The 18,094-nt window shown below is 57.9% G+C and overlaps 1 protein-coding gene across 1 annotated transcript; it reads left to right on the forward strand.

Annotated features, from left to right (window-relative positions):
• Window positions 1-725: 725 nt before the first annotated feature.
• LOC125506458 (transcription factor WRKY45-2-like) lies at window positions 726-17,098 on the forward strand. The gene is made up of 4 exons (XM_048671269.1): window positions 726-1,012; window positions 1,093-1,215; window positions 15,876-15,926; window positions 16,429-17,098. Exons 1-4 carry the CDS (start codon window positions 726-728, stop codon window positions 17,096-17,098), a joined length of 1,131 nt encoding a protein of 376 aa, XP_048527226.1.
• The last annotated feature ends 996 nt before the right edge of the window (window positions 17,099-18,094 follow it).

Here is an 18,094-nt window from a genome sequence, read left to right on the forward strand (position 1 = left end):
TCTGATCGACGACTTTCATCATCGGTGATGATTGTTGCTTAGGTGCGCTGGTCCTATGAGGTCTTAGCACGATGAATTCTTGACTGTCTACTATAACAAGGTTTGTCCGGCTCCAATTAGGGAGGGGCGATGAAGGAGGCGCGCCTTCGACTTGCTCCAGTGCTCGTAGTCGTCGCTAAACGGTCCACGAACATGATTGTAATATTTATTACCTCTGTTGTTGTTTGTACTGCCATGACTGAAGCCGAATAGATTGAAAGATTCTTGGAATTTTTTTAAAAAAAATTGAACACAGTACAGACGCAAATGCTCATACATACGCGCATACACTCACTCCTATAAACGCGCACACGCATACCCTACCACTATGAGCGAACGTCTCCTTTCACTAAAAGCGCATCGTGGACTTGAACCCTGGTGGGCTCGGATACCACTGTCCCTCTAACTATCCCATCACAGGTTGATTCGTTATTTTATTTTAGAATTGCCTGGTAAAGGTTGGATTCTTTTAATACACCGTCTCTGGACGTGGATAAAGAAGATGAAATGGAACCTCTAAACGATTACGTAGTTGGCTGACGGCAGAGGAGCGTCCGTCTATAAAACTAGCTCCACCAATATCGGTAGGTACTCCACAAACTAAACACCTCCTAACAGAGTGGCTACATCTCAGCTCAAGAAAATCCACTCTCTTGCTGTAACCTCCTGCAACTCACGAGATCAGGATGGCATTTCAGCAAGAGGCCGTAGGAAAGCTGTGGGAGGAGCTCGGCCGCGGCTACAATCTCAGCGCCAAGCTTCTGGCTTTGCTCAGCCAACCCAGCCACCTCCTCGATAGCCATTGCCAGGAGATGGCTGTGGCCATAAGCCAAGAGCTTTCTCAGGTGTTCAGGGCGTCTCTGTCGATGTTCAACCCCGGCAACAGTGGTAGGATGGTGGAAGGCAGGGCGACAGCGCCCGAGGCTGCGATCATGGAGGGTAGCATCAGCCAGGCCACTCCGGCGATCATCAGGTGCACTACTGATTTACTAACACTGATCCATCTCGATTAGCACTGCTTCCTTACTCTGTTGTTTCCATGAACCAATTTAGTGGGGAAGAGGTTACTCCCCCAAGAATAGGTAAAGAAGAGGAGATTACAGCCGAGCCTTACAAGGATGGTTACAAATGGAAAAAATATGGGCAAAAGAACATTAAGAACAGGAAGTTTGCAAGGTGAAGTTGTTTTCTTGATGCGAGTTCTCCTATTTATCCGCAAATATCATGCATGGTACTTACTGCAACTGTAGCCAAATCACAGAGCCATTTACTTTTTTGTTTAAGTACATCAGTAACAAGAACTAATACAAATTAATGAAGCACATACATTGTTGGACGAATAGTATATAAGTGTTTGAGCAATGGTTATGTTTACAAACATAAGGACTTTCCACACGTTAAGACTATGCAATACATTTTCAATACATATGAAAACGTGTCGGAGTGAGTGACCACGGGTAGCCTGCTGGCTCCCTTTGGCCTTTCTAAAAAAATTACGAGCCGATCCGGCTCTTAAGAATCCAAGACATGGGGCCGCCTTCCCCTGGTCGGCTGTCTCCTAGGCCTGCTATTGGAAGGCGGCCCGATTTCAGCCCTCATGAAGAAAGCCGCGGGAGGGCCGGCTCCGAGGAGCCGGCTGCGAGAAGGCCGACTCCAAGGAGCTGGCTCCCATAAAGCGGTCAAGACCGTACCCCCGAAGTCTGCATCCACATAACGGCGATGTGACGGGGCGTGGCTATAGTGAAGCCTGCCACCCCCGAATCCCGGAGCGCGCCTGGCACAGTGCGCCGTACGGGTGGCCATGACCCGTCCGGCGCGGCACTGTTGCCACACTGACCCTGATGTCATCCACGACGGGCTCCCAGTACGGCCCATGGGCGGTGGGCCCCTTCAGGCAGAGAGACACCTGAAGGCGGCCTGGCCTCCCCCAGTCGGCCCGAGACGGAGCCGGCTCTCTCCAGCCAGCTTGCCACCCCCTCGAAGGAGACGCCCCATTAAGGAGACAAGACGCGGTGAGGCTACAGTGGTCACCTGCCGGACGGCAGCACTGTAGCCATGCTTACCTCGGCGAGGCCCTCGTCACCAAGATTGAGCAACAGTAACCAGCCATCGACAAGGCCCTGGACAGTGGGGCCTGCCTGTCGACCAGGGAGCCGGCAGCCGGCGGGACCCACCAGCCGGCGGGCCCCAGCAGCCGGCGCAGAAGGCGAAGAGCGAAGACACAGACGGCTGGGCCCCACGCTCAGCCGGATTACCGTTGTAATCCCGGGGGTAGGCCTATATAAACCCCCCGGGACACCCATGCAAAGGGTGGATCCCTGCTAGTTTTAGACACCACGTAGGGAGGAGAAGAGAGCAAGCAGAGCCCTTCTTCCTCCTCTCGCCAAACAGCTCACGGAGCATCGTGTAGCTACTTGTTCATCTAGTGATCATGCAGAGACCCCGCAGAGCAGCAGTAGGGGTGTTATCTCCACGGAGAGCCCCGAAGCTGGGTAAGATTCGCCGGCGTGCATGTCTTCGCCTCATCCCGTTTCCAGGCACCGGCGATGTTTTACTGGCTCCCACAATGATAAGCCAACCGCTGGCATATGTCGCACCTACCACCCGACATTTGGCGCCCACCTTGGGGCCAGGTGCACCGTCGTCCAGAAACCTGTTCTGGACGGGAACCCTCTTCCTCCCTCGCGAGCGTAGCCAGTCCGGCACGCCCGATGGCGCTTGCCACGACGCGCTGCAAGGCGTCACCAACGCCTGCGCAGCGAGCAGCCTCGCTGATCTCCTCGACAAGACCCTCATCTCCGACGAGCTCGCCTCCGACGCGGGCACCGACCACCTCGTCAACCTCCTCGGCCGGCTCCATGTCTCCGGCAAGCCTGCTGTGGACTTGGAGTCGGTTGGCTCCACCAATCCGATGCCTGTCGACTCCGACACGGCCTCGTTCGACACCTTCCCCACCAACGTCACGATCTACAACGACCCGCTTCCCCGAGCCGATGGCTGCGACGCTGTCACCACCGAGGTGATGGTCATCGGCCACGACAGCGCTGCTGACGAGAGCGCCCACGATGCCCCGCACGCGGCGGTCCATGACTTGTCCATCCCCCTCCCGGCCGACGCCGACGCTGAAGCACTGGAGGCTCGCCGCCTCGCCCTCCTCGCGGAAGGCCGGAAATTTGTTTCCATGAGACGCCTCGCTGAGGCCCACCGACGCGAGGCTGACCGCGCCGCCTTTGGCATGCCGCCCCCAGACAGGCCCAGCCGGGTCGGCGTTGTCAAACAGCGCGGTGCTGTCGTTGCCGGCACGTTAGGAGTCGACCGCCCAGTCTACGCCACTCCACTCGAGAACCTGTGCGCCGCCCAGGCGGCCGTAGATGAGCTAGACGGACTGGGGGCCGAAGAACTCCCCCACATGACCCGACGCATCCAGCAGCTGATCGATGCAGTCGCGCAGGGGCACGAAGCCGACGCCCGCGCGGAAAGCCCTCCGCCGTGCCGAGATCACGGCGCGACGTCTCGGACGCCCACTGCGGGTAGAGACCGCGCGCGGCGCGAGAAAGAGCCGGCTGCCAGCCGAAGCCAAACCCGGATTTCCATTGAGCGAGACGCAGAAGGCCACCCTCGGGCCGTGGAGTGGCAGGGCAACCCGCCTCCGCCTCGGCCCCATGGAGAGAGATATCCCACCCCTCCGCCGGTGGCGCATCCGACTCTCAGCGGCCGACTAGGTCGCCGCGAAGGAGTCGGCGAAAACAATGCCCGCCATCGGATCGACCGCCTGGCGCGATCCCTGGCGCTGGAAGAAGAAGACGATGTCTGTCCGCCTTGCTTCGGCCCCCGCATCCGCGACGAGCCCTTCCCCAGAGGGTTCTCGCTCCCAAGAGACACGCCCAAGTACAACGGCCCCGTGAAGCCGAAAGATTGGCTGATCGACTACTCCACAGCGGTTAGCATAGCCAACGGCAACCGGCGCGTTGCCGTGAAGTGCGTGCCCCTCATGCTGCAAGGCACGGCGCGGACCTGGCTCAACAGCCTCAAACCACGTAGCATCAACAGCTGGCTAGACTTTACAGAAGCCTTCATCCGCAACTTCACCAGCACCTACAAGCGGGCTCCCAAGCCCAGACAGCTCTCCTTGTGAGTACAAGGCCCCACCGAGTCAACTCGCGACTACCTCACGCGTTGGGCCGAGCTCCGCAACTCTTGCGAAGGGGTGCACGAGGTGCAAGCCATCGAATAGTTCACAGCCGGGTGCCGAGAAGGCACCCTCCTCAAGTACAAGCTTCTCTGCGACGAGCCAACTACCCTCGACGAGCTTCTGGACATAGCGGACAAGTACGCCACCGCCGACTCCTCAATGAAGACCGAGCTCCGGGTAGACGCGTCCGGAAAAGTACTCAACCCGGCGCCCAAGACACCTGCTGGGGATTCCGGCCGACGCCCACACTCGAACGACCACAAGCGCAAGGGCCCCGCGCCGCCTCCCGCCAGTCGGCAGGTGGCCACAGTCGAAGAGGTGCCACCCGAAGGGCGGCCCGCGCCCAAGAAACCCAAGGGCGGCAGGCCGGCTTGGTAGCCGGCCTTCTCCTACGAGCAAACTCTCGACGCCCCGTGCAAGTTCCACAGCGGCGCGAAGCCGTCCAACCACACAACCCGGAAGTGCCATTGGCTCACCCGAATCTCCAAAGGCGAAGGGCTCGCGCCGCCTCCGCCTGCCGGCCCGCCGCCTCCGGTTCCGCCGGTGCCGGCCGCTCGGCCCGCAGTCGGAGCTGTGCATGATGAGTTCCCCGACGAGCATGCCGCCTATATCGTCTTTACAAGCCAGCCCGAAGACCGGCGCAGCAAACGCCGAGAGAACCAGGAAGTCAGCATGGTTGCTGCCAACCCCGCCGAGCACATGCACTAGTCAGAAAAACCTATCAGCTGGAGCCGGGCCGATCACCCAGAGGTGATGCCATCTCCCGGCTCTTATGCGTTGGTTCTGGATGCCACCCTTGCAACGGACAGACGCGCCACCTGCTTCTCCCGTGTGTTGATAGACGGCGGGAGCAGCATCAACATCTTGTACTGCGACACCCTGGAGAAGCTGAACGTCATGACAAAGCAACTCATGCCTACTCGAACAGTGTTCCATGCATCGTACCCGGCCTGTCCTGCGCCCCCATTGGCAAGATCAAGATTGATGTACTTTTTGGGGACAAGGAGCATTTCCGTCGGGAAGCGATCTGGTTTGAAGTGGTGGACCTGGAGAGCCCTTACCATGCATTGCTTGGCCGACCTGCCTTGGCCAAATTCATGGCAGTTCCCCACTATGCATACCTCAAGATGAAGATACCAAGCACAAAAGGCGCCATCACCGTAGCCGGCGATTACAAGAAGTCCTCTGAGTGCGCAGCAGCAAGCAGTCGGCCTTGTCCCCCGATCCTAAGGAGCATGATGCTCAAGGATCTTTCCAGTCGGCCAAGGAGACGAAGAAGATACCTCTTGACCCCGAGCACCCAGAGAGGTTTGCCGTCATCGGGGCAAACCTAAACAGCAAATAGGAAGGCGAGCTCGCTGATTTCCTCCATGAGAATCGGGACATCTTTGCATGGTCCCGCAAGGACATGCCGGGCGTCCCGAAGGAATTCGCCGAGCACAAACTACACGTCCGAGAAGACGCAAAGCCAGTCAAACAACCCCTTCGCCGACTGTCGGAGGAGAAACGCAGGATTGTGGGAGAGGAGATAGCCCGGCTTCTGGCAGCCGGCTTCATTATGGAAGTTTTCTTTCCAGAGTGGCTCGCCAACCCGGTCCTCGTGCTAAAGAAGAACAACAAGTGGCGCATGTGTATAGACTACACGAGCCTCAACAAGGCCTGCCTCAAAGATCCCTTTGCCCTGCCGAGGATTGACCAAGTGATAGACTCCACGGCCGGATGCGAGCTATTGAGTTTCTTGGATGCTTACTCAGGGTATCACCAGATAAAGTTGGATCCGGCAGACTGCCTGAAGACCGCCTTCATCACGCCATTCGGAGCCTTCTGCTACCTGACTATGACATTCGGCTTGAGAAATGCCGGTGCCACTTTTCAGCGTTGCATGCAGAAGTGCCTCCTCAAGCAACTCGGCAGGAATGCCCATGTCTACATAGACGACATTGTGGTGAAGATGGAGAAGCGCGGCACATTGCTGGAAGACCTCAAGGAAACATTTGAGAACCTACGCCGGTTCCAAATCAAGCTTAACCCCAAGAAATGCGTGTTCGGAGTACCAGCCGGCCAGCTCCTAGGCTTCCTGGTCTCCGGACGCGGCATCGAATGCAACCCAGTAAAGATCAAGGCCATTGAGAGAATGGCAATTCCCACCAAACTTCAAGACGTCCAGAAGTTTACCGGATGCTTGGCCTCCCTAAACCGCTTCATCAGCCGGCTCGGAGAGAAAGCTCTCCCCCTCTACCGCCTCATGAAGAAGACCACTCACTTCGAGTGGAACGACCAAGCTGACCAAGCTTTCCACGAGCTGAAGAAGATGCTGGCCACCCCGCCAGTCCTAGCGGCGCCGACTGAGAAAGAGCCCATGCTCCTCTACATTGCCGCAACCAGCCGGGTGGTCAGCACCGTCATCGTAGTCCAACGCCCAGAAGAAGGCCGAGCCCAGCCGGTCCAGAGGCCGGTGTATTATTTGAGCGAGGTGCTGTCTACCTCGAAGCAGAACTACCCGCACTACCAGAAGATGTGCTATGGCGTGTACTTCGCCGCCAAGAAGCTGAAGCCCTACTTCCAAGAGCATCCCATCACGGTCGTATGCACCGCCCCGCTGGCCGAGATCATAGGCAGCCGGGATGCATCCGGACGGGTGGCGAAATGGGCCATCGAGCTGGCCCCTTACACAATCTTCTACCAGCCTCGCACTGCCATCAAGTCCCAAGCATTGGCAGACTTCCTCGTCGACTGGGCTGAGACCCACTACCTACCGCCGGCTCCCGACTCCACTCATTGGCGCATGCACTTCGATGGGTCCAAGATGCGCACCGGCTTGGGAGCCGGCATCATCCTCACCTCTCCCAAAGGCGACAAGCTCAGATACACGCTGCAAATTCACTTTGCCGCCTCCAACAACGTGGCCGAGTACGAGGCGCTCATACACGGGCTCCGACTTGCCAAAGAACTCGGCATTCGCCGGATCCTATGTTATGGCGACTCGGACTTGGTGGTCCAGCAATCATCCGGCGACTGGGATGCCAAGGACGCAAATATGGCAAGCTACCGCTTCCTCGTTCAGCAGATCAACGGGTATTTTGAAGGATGCGAATTCCTCCACGTACCGCGAGCCGACAACGAGCAAGCTGATGCTCTGGCTCGAATAGGCTCCACCCGGCAAGCAATACCAACCGGCGTCTCTCTACAACGCCTCCTCAAGCCGTCTATCAAGCCGTCTCCAGAGTCCGATTCCATCTTTGTCCCGTCTGACCCCGGCGCGGCCGGGTCTGGCTCGAAGAACCAAGCAGGTGGCCCGGGGACTTCGATAGTCGGCCAGGGGGTATTAGCAGGTGGCTCGGGGACTTCCGTAGTTACGCCCAACCCGGGGACTGCCTCACCCGGCACGGGGACTACGGTAGTCGGCCCGGAGACTACACCAACACAACAGGCGGCGGCCGACTCTAGCATTTCACCGCCCAGCCCGCCCGCCCTAGTCACAGTAGCCGTTTTGGCAATAGAAGAAGTCGCAGCTCCGTCATGGGCTCAATCCATCCTCAACTTCCTAATAAACCAAGATCTGCCGGCTGACGAAGTAGAGGCAAGACAAGTCCAACGCCGAGCCGGAGCATACACAATCGTCAACAGAGAGCTCGTCAAGCGCAGTGTCACTGGAGTCCTCCAGCGATGCGTCGAGCAAGAGAAGGGCATTGCAATCCTCAGAGACATCCACCAAGGAGAATGCGGCCACCATGCGACCTCAAGATCACTCGTCACCAAAGCCTTCCGCCATGGTTTCTTTTGACCGACTACTTTGGATGACGCCAAGGAGTTAGTTAAACATTGCAAAGGGTGCCAACTCTTCAGCTCCAAGCAACACATGCCGGCTTCAGCACTCAAGACCATTCCCCTCACCCGGCCCTTCGCCGTTTGGGGACTGGACATGGTGGGCCCATTCAAGACGGCGCGCGGCGGCATGACACATCTGCTTGTCGCCGTGGACAAATTCACCAAATGGATTGAAGCAAAGCCGATAAAGAAGCTGAATGGGCCGACTACCGTCACATTTATCGCAGATATAACAACTCGGTACGGCGTGCCACACAGCATCATCACCGACAATGGCACAAATTTCGCCAAGGGATCCTTGGCACGTTTCTGCGCGACGCAAGGCATCCGGTTGGATCTAGCATCCGTCGCCCACCCACAGTCAAACGGCCAGGTCGAGCGAGCCAACGGCCTCATCCTTTCCAGCATCAAGCCTTGACTGATCGTACCACTGGAGCGTTCAGCCGGCTGTTGGCTCAATGAGCTGCTGGCTGTCCTCTGGAGTCTGCGCACTACACCAAACAAGTCAACCGGCTTCACCCCTTTCTTCCTCGTGTATGGTGCCGAGGCGGTCATCCCAACTGACATCGAGTTCGACTCGCCTCGAGTAACCATGTACACGGAAGCGGAGGCCAAGGAAGCACGAGAAGACGGCATCGACCTGCTAGAAGACAGCCGGCTGTTAGCCCTCAGCCGGTCCGCCATCTATCAGCAGGGCCCGCGCCGCTACCACAGCCGGAAGGTCAAGCCAAGATCCTTCCAAGAGGGCGATCTTGTGCTCCGGCTGATCCAGTGAACAGCCGTCCAGCACAAGCTCTCGGCCCCTTGGGAGGGCCCCTTCGTCATTAGCAGAGCCTTAGGCAATGACTCCTACTACCTGATCGACGCGCAGAAGCCGAAGGCACGAAAGAGAGACGACTCCGGCAAGGAGTCGGAACGACCATGGAACGCCAACCTCCTCCGAAGGTTTTACAGCTGAAATGCAGTATGTATCACGCTAACTTTTGTACTAAGTACGAGACAATAGGGCCCCCGAGGAGAGCTCGGGGACTGCCATCTTTTGTCTATAAATGAAAAGTATCATGCTTATGGCCTTGTCATTGCATTTACTTTTTCCGTCCGGCACCGGGTTCGACTAGTCGGCCCAGGGACTGGCCGCCTGGAGTTATATTAGAAGTCCTACCCGCAGTCAGACAAGTAGTGTGCCGGCTCCCAAGCCTTCTCTTGCCAAAAGTCGCAGTTCGAAGAACCGGCTGTCCGGCTGGCAAGAGTTAAGGGCAGGAACGGGTGCCCACACGAAAAACGGCTAGGGACTAATGGACTAATATAACAAAAGCCGGTTTTTCTCCCACCGCCGACCGGCTACCAAAGTAGCCAGCCGGCCGGCTTCCATTCACCTCGCTCCAATCTAAGAAAGCTCGAGTACTTGCCTTCCCAGAAGGGGAAGACGGCAAAGGAAACAGCCTAAGGATAAAAAGCATACGTGAATGGAAACCAAACATGCACACAATAATATTTACATAAAAGACCTTCAAAAGGCCAGCATTCAACATAGTTTGGATACACCCCCAGTGGGTGGAACTACGAAAGCTTAATAAAATTGTTCAGAAGGCAACAAGCAGGAAAAAACAAGGACGGCAGATTAAGCTGGCGGAGCGACCGAAGAGCCGGGCAGGTCGGTGGAGACGGCAGTGCCGGCTGGAGGAGCGGCCGGCTGGCGAACCTCGGCATGATCACCGCCCCCCGCAGAGGGCGCGCTTGCGCGCGCCTCGTTGCTCGAGGCACGGTCAGGCTGAGGCTGGCTGGCTGTTCCACCGGCCGGCTCGACGTCTTCGTCTTCCTCTACTTCGTCGTCTTCGCCTTCGTCGCTAGAGGCGATTTCTTCTGCCAAGTCTTCACCCGCCGCCAGATCCAGCCCGAACCACTCCTCCGCCTGGGCAACGCCGTCATCATTAATCTCGGGAGCGAAGACGCTGATGTCAGTACACTCGGCGATTGTCGATGCGCGCTGAGCGATAGCCGGCCGCACCTCCGCTAGCTCCTCGTCGGCCTCCAGCCGCCAGGTGCGCAGCTGGTCCAGGTTCAGCCCCGGATACCAAGCTCGGACGAACTCCAGCGCCCGCCCTGCTCCAAGCCGGGCCGCCGACGCCTTCCAGGCCTCGAAGCGGCCAACCGCAACCTCCAGCCAGTCAGCAGTCCGACTCGGGGTGCGGGGAATCGCCTCGCCTGGCCAGAGGGCGGCCAACACCTACGCTCTGGCGCGCTGGAGGCGGCGGAGCATACGATGAGACGGCTACAGCCGCGCTTGGACTGCCAAGAGTTGCTCTTCAAGCGACTGACTCGCGTCCGGCGCGACTTCAGCCCCCGCCTGCCGGCGCGCTTCGTGATGGGCCTCGATGGTTTGGGCGGCGAGGACGGAGTAGCCAGGAAAGTAGCCTGCATAGAGAATAAAAAGCAGCTCAAGTCAGAACACAAGTCAGGCGGCAAGGGGCAGGCAAGGAGCGAGGAAGGCGGCTTACCGTCGATCAAATCCTCAATACGGCCGAAGCCTTCATTCAGCGCTTGCCTAGTCTCAGCCCAGCCCGCCGCTTCAGTCTCGAACTCAGCCTTCAGGGCGGCTTCGTTATCCTGCGCCTTCTTCAGAGCCGCCTTGTGGCTCTCCTCCTGGTCAGCCAGCTTCTTGGCCATGCGGTCACGCTCCAGGACCAAGGCGTCGTACTCGGTTTCCTTGGCACGAAGGGTGGCCTGCGCCTCGCTGAGCTTCCCCCTTAAGTCGGCATTGGCTTCTGCGAGCACGAAAGACAAAAGAAAAACCAGTAAGGTGAAGTCGTCAGGAAAGATCCGACCCGACTGCTCAGCAGTCGGCCCGAATCTCGGGGACTACACCCAGTGGGTGCACTGACGCGCCCCCACAGGAGATGAACGAAACCAAGTACGTACTCCGGCTGCTGATCAGGTCTTCGGTTCTCCGACCCAGCTCCTGGGCCTGGGAGTTGAAGGCAGCAGCGCAGAGGTTATGATACTCCTGGAAGATTAGACAGGAGGCGAGAATAAGGTAGTCGTCAAGGAAGATCCGACCCGACTGCTCAGCAGTCGGCCCGAATCTCGGGGACTACACCTAGTGGGTGCGCTTACGCGCCCCCACGGAAGAAATTAAGAGAACAATGCAACCAAAGATAGAAGACTCACCCGGATGATGGCCCGCGTCGCAAGGAACTCCTGGGTGTATTGCTGCAGCGAGGCGGCTTGGGCCTGAAGCCGGTTCGAACCTCTTGGGCCGCCACATTCAGCTCGCCCGTCCCGCCGCTGGGAGTCCTCTCGGACGTGCCGGTGCTGGCCGCCTCCAAGGCCTCCGCCGTCCGGCGGGCACCCGAAGCTCAGTGCGGCTGGGGCGCAGCGGTGCCTCCCCCTGCGCGCTGGCGCACTGCCGGCTGCACCTCGAGGCCGGCTCCCGCTTCCGGCTCACCCCCAGCCGGCTACTCTGGCCCCGCAGCCGACTGGCCGCCTTGGCCCGCTCCGGTTGGCGCTGCCGGCGGCGCCCTCTCCACGAAGATCACGGAGTCCTCCCTCCACTCCATCACCGGCGGTTCTTGGTCGACCTCCTCCAGCGGAGGCACAGGAATGTTGGGGGCCACGGCACGGAGGGGAATGACTAGCAGCGGAGGCTGGTTGTGCGAAGCCTCCGCCTCCGTCTCCGCAGCTGCCGCCTCCGTCCGAGCCTTGGCTGCTGCGTCGGCCTGCTCCTTCATCGCCTGGGCGGCCCTTCGCTCCGCCGCCTCCCGCTCCTCCCGCGCCTCTCGTGCGTTCCGCTCCGTGGCCTCCCTGAGGTCGGCACGGGGATCCATGCGGCGGGAGCCTGAAGACCCTTCAGTCGGCCCGACTACGGAGCCGCACGGACCCCGCTCAAGGGAAAGCGGCGCCCTGTCCGGCGAGCAAAGAAAGGTTTAGAAGAGTTTTCAATCGAAAAGAAGAACAACAAAAAATATATCCAAGCATTCGACGACTTACGCTGAGATCGCCTGCGGCTGCTTCACCGCCTTGCGGAAGCGGGCCGCCTTCGCGGCCGCCTCATCTCGCTTGGTCGCCGCTATGGAAGCCTTGGACTTCTTCGGACGGCTACCGAAGAGGATCGACACGGCCCGGTGCTTCTGGGCGCCGCCGCCAGCAGCCGGCGCGGCGGACGAGCTCGTGCTTTGATGATCAGGCGCCGGCTGGCGGCGCGGGGCGACTTCAACCTCGGCATCATCCGGCCAGTCCTCGAAGCCGGCCATGAGCCCCGCACCTCCGGACCCGTCGCTTTCCCCCACGATGGCGTCTTCCATGGCGGCCACTCCCAAGTCCGGGTCGTCGGCGTCGTCCACCGTGCAGTCGGGGAGGAGCTGGCGCTCTACCCCCGCGGCCCCGGCTGTCGGCGGGAGAAGAGGGTTCTGCAAAAGGCAAACGAACTGATCAAGAGTCGGCTATCATGAGGCCGGCTACAAAAGGAAGAAAAGAAGAAAAAACTTACGACGGGCGGAGGGTTGGCCCGAGAGTACGGCCCCTTGCCGTACCGCCAATCCTCGGCGAGCTTGCAGTTGGAGATATAGTTCACCATGTAGGAGACCTCCGCATGAGGCATCTCCCTGGTGCTCAGCCGGCATGGGTCGAAGCGGCCGCTCATCTGACAAACCATGTGAGGCCGGCTTTGGAGGGGAAGAACCCGGCTCTCCACGAAGGCGGCCACCAAGTCGGCTCCGGTCAGGCCCTCCGACTGGATCATCACCCGAAGCCGGGAGACGGCTGCGTTCCCGGCCTGAGACAGCGACCTGGCCCGGTAGCTCCACGAAGGCTGCCTCCCAGCCGGCGGGCCGGCTACATAATCCGGCAGGTTGACGTAGTCGCCTTGCTGGGCGACGTTCCTCACGTAGAAATAAGACTTCTGCCAAAGCTTCACCGACTGGATCAGTGGAATGGACGGGAACGGATTGTTCTCGCTCGCCCGCCTCATGGCGATGAAGGCTCCGCAGGGGGCGGGCACGCCCGCGACGACGGTGCCGAGTTTGCTCTGGAAGAATTCCGCCCAGAGCTCGAGCGTGGGGAGGACCCCAAGGAAGCCCTCGCACAGCGTGACGAAGGCCGACAGCAGCATCACCGCGTTGGGCGTGAGGTGATGCGGCTGGAGGTTGTAGAATTCGAGGAAGGCCCGGAGGAACCCGCTCGCCGGAAGGCCAAAGCCGCGCAGGTAGTGCGAGCGGAAGATCACCCGCTCGCCTTCCTCCGGTGCCGGCAAAATCTCCTTCTCCGGCGCTAGACGAACCCGAACGAAGTTCTCGCCGGGCAGGCATCGCGTCTGGCGGAGGAACGCGACGTGGTCCTCATGGACGTTGGAGCCATCCCACGAGCTTGACAGCGCCATGGGGCAGCGCGGCGAGAAGCAAGACGATGCGGCGGCGGAACGGCGCGGCAAAGAGCTGCTGCGGGGAAGAGAAGAAGAAGGAGGGCGAGAAGGGGGCGGAGTGAGGGAGAGCGCGCGAGCCTCTGCCGCTCCCCCTCCTCCTCCTACTTATAGACCGCACGGCGGAGCCGACGAGGCGCGGCGTGGGGGAACGTGGGGATCAACTGCGCCCACTCCCCCATGTCCCGCTATTACTGTGCCTTGATGGCAGAATAAAACCGCCGCGGGAAGGCGAGCGGTCCATGTGGGCCGCGGAAGATCCGTGCTCGGACCGAGGCCTGTGAGTGGCGGGCCCGGGCCTGCGGCGGCATCCCGTCGTGCGCGTGCGTTGGTAGGCCCGCGTTCCCGCCTACAAGAAACGGAGCTCTCCGAAGTCGGCGCGCACAAGCAAAGCCGGCCCCTCAGGATAGGAAGCTGACCAAGCTTCTCGTCCCTTTATCAGCCTCGAAGCTCGCTCAGCTTCGGGGACTACTGTCGGAGTAAGTGACCACGGGTAGCCTAGCCGGCTCCCCCTGGCCTTTCTGAAAAAATTACGAGCCGATCCGGCTCTTAAGAATCCAAGACATGGGGCCGCCTTCCCCTGGCCGGCTGTCTCCCAGGCCGGCTATTGGAAGGCGGCCCGACTTCAGCCCTCATGAAGAAAGCCGCAGGAGGGCCGGCTCCAAGGAGCCGGCTGCGAGAAGGCCGACTCTGAGGAGCCGGCTCCCATAAAGAGGTCAAGACCGTACCCCCGAAGTCTGCATCCACATAACGGCGATGTGACGGGGCGTGGCTGCAGTGAAGCCTGCCACCCCCGAATCGCGGAGTGCGCCTGGCACAGTGCGCCATACGGGTGGCCATGACCCGTCCGGCGCGGCACTGTTGCCACACTGACCCTGATGTCATCCACGACGGGCTCCTAGTACGGCCCACGGGCGGTGGGCCCCTTCAGTCAGAGAGACACCTGAAGGTGGCCTGGCCTCCCCCAGTCGGCCCGAGATGGAGCCGGCTCTCTCCAGCCGGCTTGCCACCCCCTCAAAGGAGACGCCCCATTAAGGAGACAATACGCGGTGAGGCTACAGTGGTCACCCGCCGGACGGCAGCACTGTAGCCATGCTTACCTCGACGAAGCCCTCGTCATCAAGATTGAGCAACAGTAACTAGCCACCGACAAGGCCCTGGACAGTGGGGCCTGCCTATCGACCAGGGAGCCGGCAGCCGGCGGGCCCCAGCAGCCGGCGCAGAAGGCGGAGAGCGAAGACACAGACGGCTGGGCCCCACGCCCAGCCGGATTACCGTTGTACCCCCGGGGGGTAGGCCTATATAAACCCCCCGGGACACCCATGCAAAGGGTGGATCCCTGCTAGTTTTAGACACCACGTAGGGAGGAGAAGAGAGCAAGCAGAGCCCTTCTTCCTCCTCTCGCCAAACAGCTCAAGGAGCATTCGTGTAGCTACTTGTTCATCTAGTGATCATGCGGAGACCCCGCAGAGCAGCAGTAGGGGTGTTATCTCCACGGAGAGCCCCGAAGCTGGGTAAGATTCGCCGGCGTGCATGTCTTCGCCTCATCCCGTTTCCAGGCACCGGCGATATTTTACTGGCTCCCACAATGATAAGCCACGCGCTGGCATATGTCCCACCTACCACCCGACAAAACGTCAAGACCAAACTCTAACAAATTTTTTTACCGCAAATAGTTTTCCGAATACCCCATTCATATCATAGAAGACCAGCACTTTTGGATGAGGTGTGAACTAAGATAGAGTTGAGGGCTGGACCTATAGCTAACTTCACAGAGCACATTGATTTACGGACCAAGAGTGAATTAGAATCATCTTTTTTTGGCGAAGTGAATTAGAATCATCTTGCTAAAGATAACATGCCCTTTCTATGTATTATCATTCATTTATTTATAAAAGTTAAAATAAAACAGTAGCGTTAAAAGAACCTTGTAGTCCTTTTCATATGTTGCCAATGGTTAGGGAATTTCATGGAGACATGGAACATAACACCCCTGCTTGCGCAAATCTCATTATCTTAGGTATTTCTTGAAAATTTTCAACTTACAATTCTATAAACTTGTGTTCGTTTATATTTCCGCCAAATCCATTAATTGAGGGGACTCGTGTGTGATAGATTTTTTTATCCAGATCCGAATGTGCCATCAAAGTTTCCTCATTTACTCCCAATATGCAAATATTTCTTTATTGAGGTCGAACCTTATAAGTTATCTAGAAACCTTAAGATACTCACGCATTCTCGTAACAGATATTTGTGTGAGTGGGAAATTTCTCATATTTAAAAATAATGTTGACTTGTTTCAAAATACAAACAAAAGCTATCAAAGTACATACTTAATGATGCTGAAATGTTGCCAGAATGTTGTGGAAATACTGAGAGTAAAATGGTATTTTCAACTAACAGCGGTATATTCAGTAATGACTTCATAGTCAATAAGCTGTCAACCAACAAAAGGTACATGGGAAATCAAGACACAAAAAACGCTTCCTTTTTGCGATGGATTTGCTTACCCGGAATAAGTATATGTAGCAAATGAACATGCATGCATGTGCCTTATTTTCGGCCTCGCCCGCTAGCTAGACTGGCCACCTACGTCCTAGGAGCTGCAACATGGTGCCCAAGCCACCTCAGAGTAATGAATTTGCTAGTCTGCCAATCTGAGTGAGTACAATGGAATCTAAACTCAGCGAGCAAGTTGCATGAATCGCTTTCAGGAACGAATGACATGCATGCGCCATGCCAACGACTTGCCAAAAACGTCAAGATAGCTAATTAAGCTCGTGAACAGCGTACCGGTGTCCAAAAAAGGATGGTACATGTAGATACAGTACAATAATTTTGATTGGGACCAGGCAATAATTACATCCTCGTCGTCAGTTCCTCACATTCGTGTACCCGTACGTTCTTTGCGTGGCCCAGCTGATCGACCGACTCTCTACCTGTATATGCAATGCAGGTTGTACTTCCGATGCATGCATAGCCATGAGCGCGGCTGCAGGGCGAAGAAGCAGGTGCAGCAGCAGGATAGCAGCATCGGCAGTCCTCCATTGTACAAGGTCATTTACCTGAACGAGCACACATGCCACCAAGCGTTTCCCAACGTGAACATCACCAATGCAAATGTACCCGCGACGAGCACTACGACAAGGAACGGCGCCGACTTTGATCATGCACGCCGCCACCTCCACGTCGGCGGGAACGGCGAGTTAGAGGACAGAATCATGACCTCGACCTTCAGCACGGTCATCGGCGGAGCTGCCCCTGCTGCTCCGTCGTTGTCGCCCTTGCAGTCGCCGCCTCCCGTGGAAGCGAGCCCGAGCGATCCGGCGTCGTACGACACGGGTGGCGGACAGTCGCCGAGCCTGCTGGACTTGAGCATGTGCCTCGACGAGACGATGATGGACGAGATGTATTTCTCGTGCGGTTCGCCATTTCGTCCGGTCGAGGCACCCGCAGCTCCATGGTCGTTGTCGTCCTTGCCACCGCCGCCGCCGCCGCCCATAGAAGCGAGCTCGATTGATCCGGCGGCGTACATGCCGTCCCGCGGTGGACACTCACTGAGCCTGGACGCGATGACGATGGCGGAGATTTTTCTCTGGAGCAGCCCGCTATTTTCTCCACGTTGACGCAGCTGCAGCGCAGCCAATCAGCCACGGCGCCCAACGGTGTCGCCGGCCGGTTCATGGACACAGCGTCAGCATGGCCAGAGTACAAGCGAGCAGTGAGTGGTACAAGCAAAACATACAGTAATTAGTGATTAGTCACATGGAAGGGACGTGCATCTCCGTGTGAAAGTTAGTCGTAATATGCAGTGAGTTCAGATACAGATCTTTGTTCAGACGCACGGCTTAAACGGCGACTCATAGTCTGTGACTAGCTCGTAAGTAGCTAGCTAGCTAGGGTGTCCTGCTTTACTTTAGTGATGAAAACTTTACTTTCGTGATGAAACTTGATGTTGATGAATTCAACTTGAGGTGGGTAATGCGATGTGGTGGCGCAGCTGCTTGTACCTCGTCACGTTGATCCGTGCGCAGCGCCGAAGATCTCGGGTAATGGCCAGACAACGGTACTAGACAAGGAACATTAGGGGGCAGCCATGGATGGCATCACGCCCCTCGCCTCACTGTGTACGACCGGAGCTGGAGGGGAGCACGCCTCGCTAGATTGTGACCGAACGCCGTTGTACACGTCGTGATCGGTGCCACGATCTTGTCCATGTTGTCTCGGCAGATCAAATCAGATCAACAACGAATGTAGGGATATGAGAATGAGCAAGGGCGAGAGAAAAAAGGAAGGAAAAACTGAGGACGACCTCCTCGGGCGGCAACAAGGGTAGGGAAGGAGGTGAGGGAGGGGCCGCCAGCGAGTGGAGATTGGGTTCCCTCGTGTCGCCCGATTGAGGACGATGCGGGGTACGTGTTGGGGAATGTAGCAGAATTTTAAAATTTTCTACGCATCACCAAGATCAATCTATGGAGTCATCTAGCAACGAGGGAGAGGGGAGTGCATCATACCCTTGTAGATCGCGAGCGGAAGCGTTCAAGAGAACGAGGTTGATGGAGTCGTACTCGTCGTGATCCCACTACTAGGAAAAGGGCTAAAGATAATATGGACACTAATGG

The sequence above is a fragment of the Triticum urartu genome, chromosome 5, assembly GCF_003073215.2.
Source record: "Triticum urartu cultivar G1812 chromosome 5, Tu2.1, whole genome shotgun sequence".
NCBI lineage: Eukaryota > Viridiplantae > Streptophyta > Magnoliopsida > Poales > Poaceae > Triticum > Triticum urartu.

Excerpts from the sequence above, each read along its gene's own strand:
- LOC125506458 (XM_048671269.1), top strand. The coding sequence starts at position 726 with ATGGCATTTCAGCAAGAGGCCGTAGGAAAGCTGTGGGAGGAGCTCGGC. Across the intron at positions 1,013-1,092 it reads GCCACTCCGGCGATCATCAG|TGGGGAAGAGGTTACTCCCC; the intron begins GTGCACTACTGA and ends GAACCAATTTAG. Across the intron at positions 1,216-15,875 it reads AAGAACAGGAAGTTTGCAAG|CGGTATATTCAGTAATGACT; the intron begins GTGAAGTTGTTT and ends TTCAACTAACAG.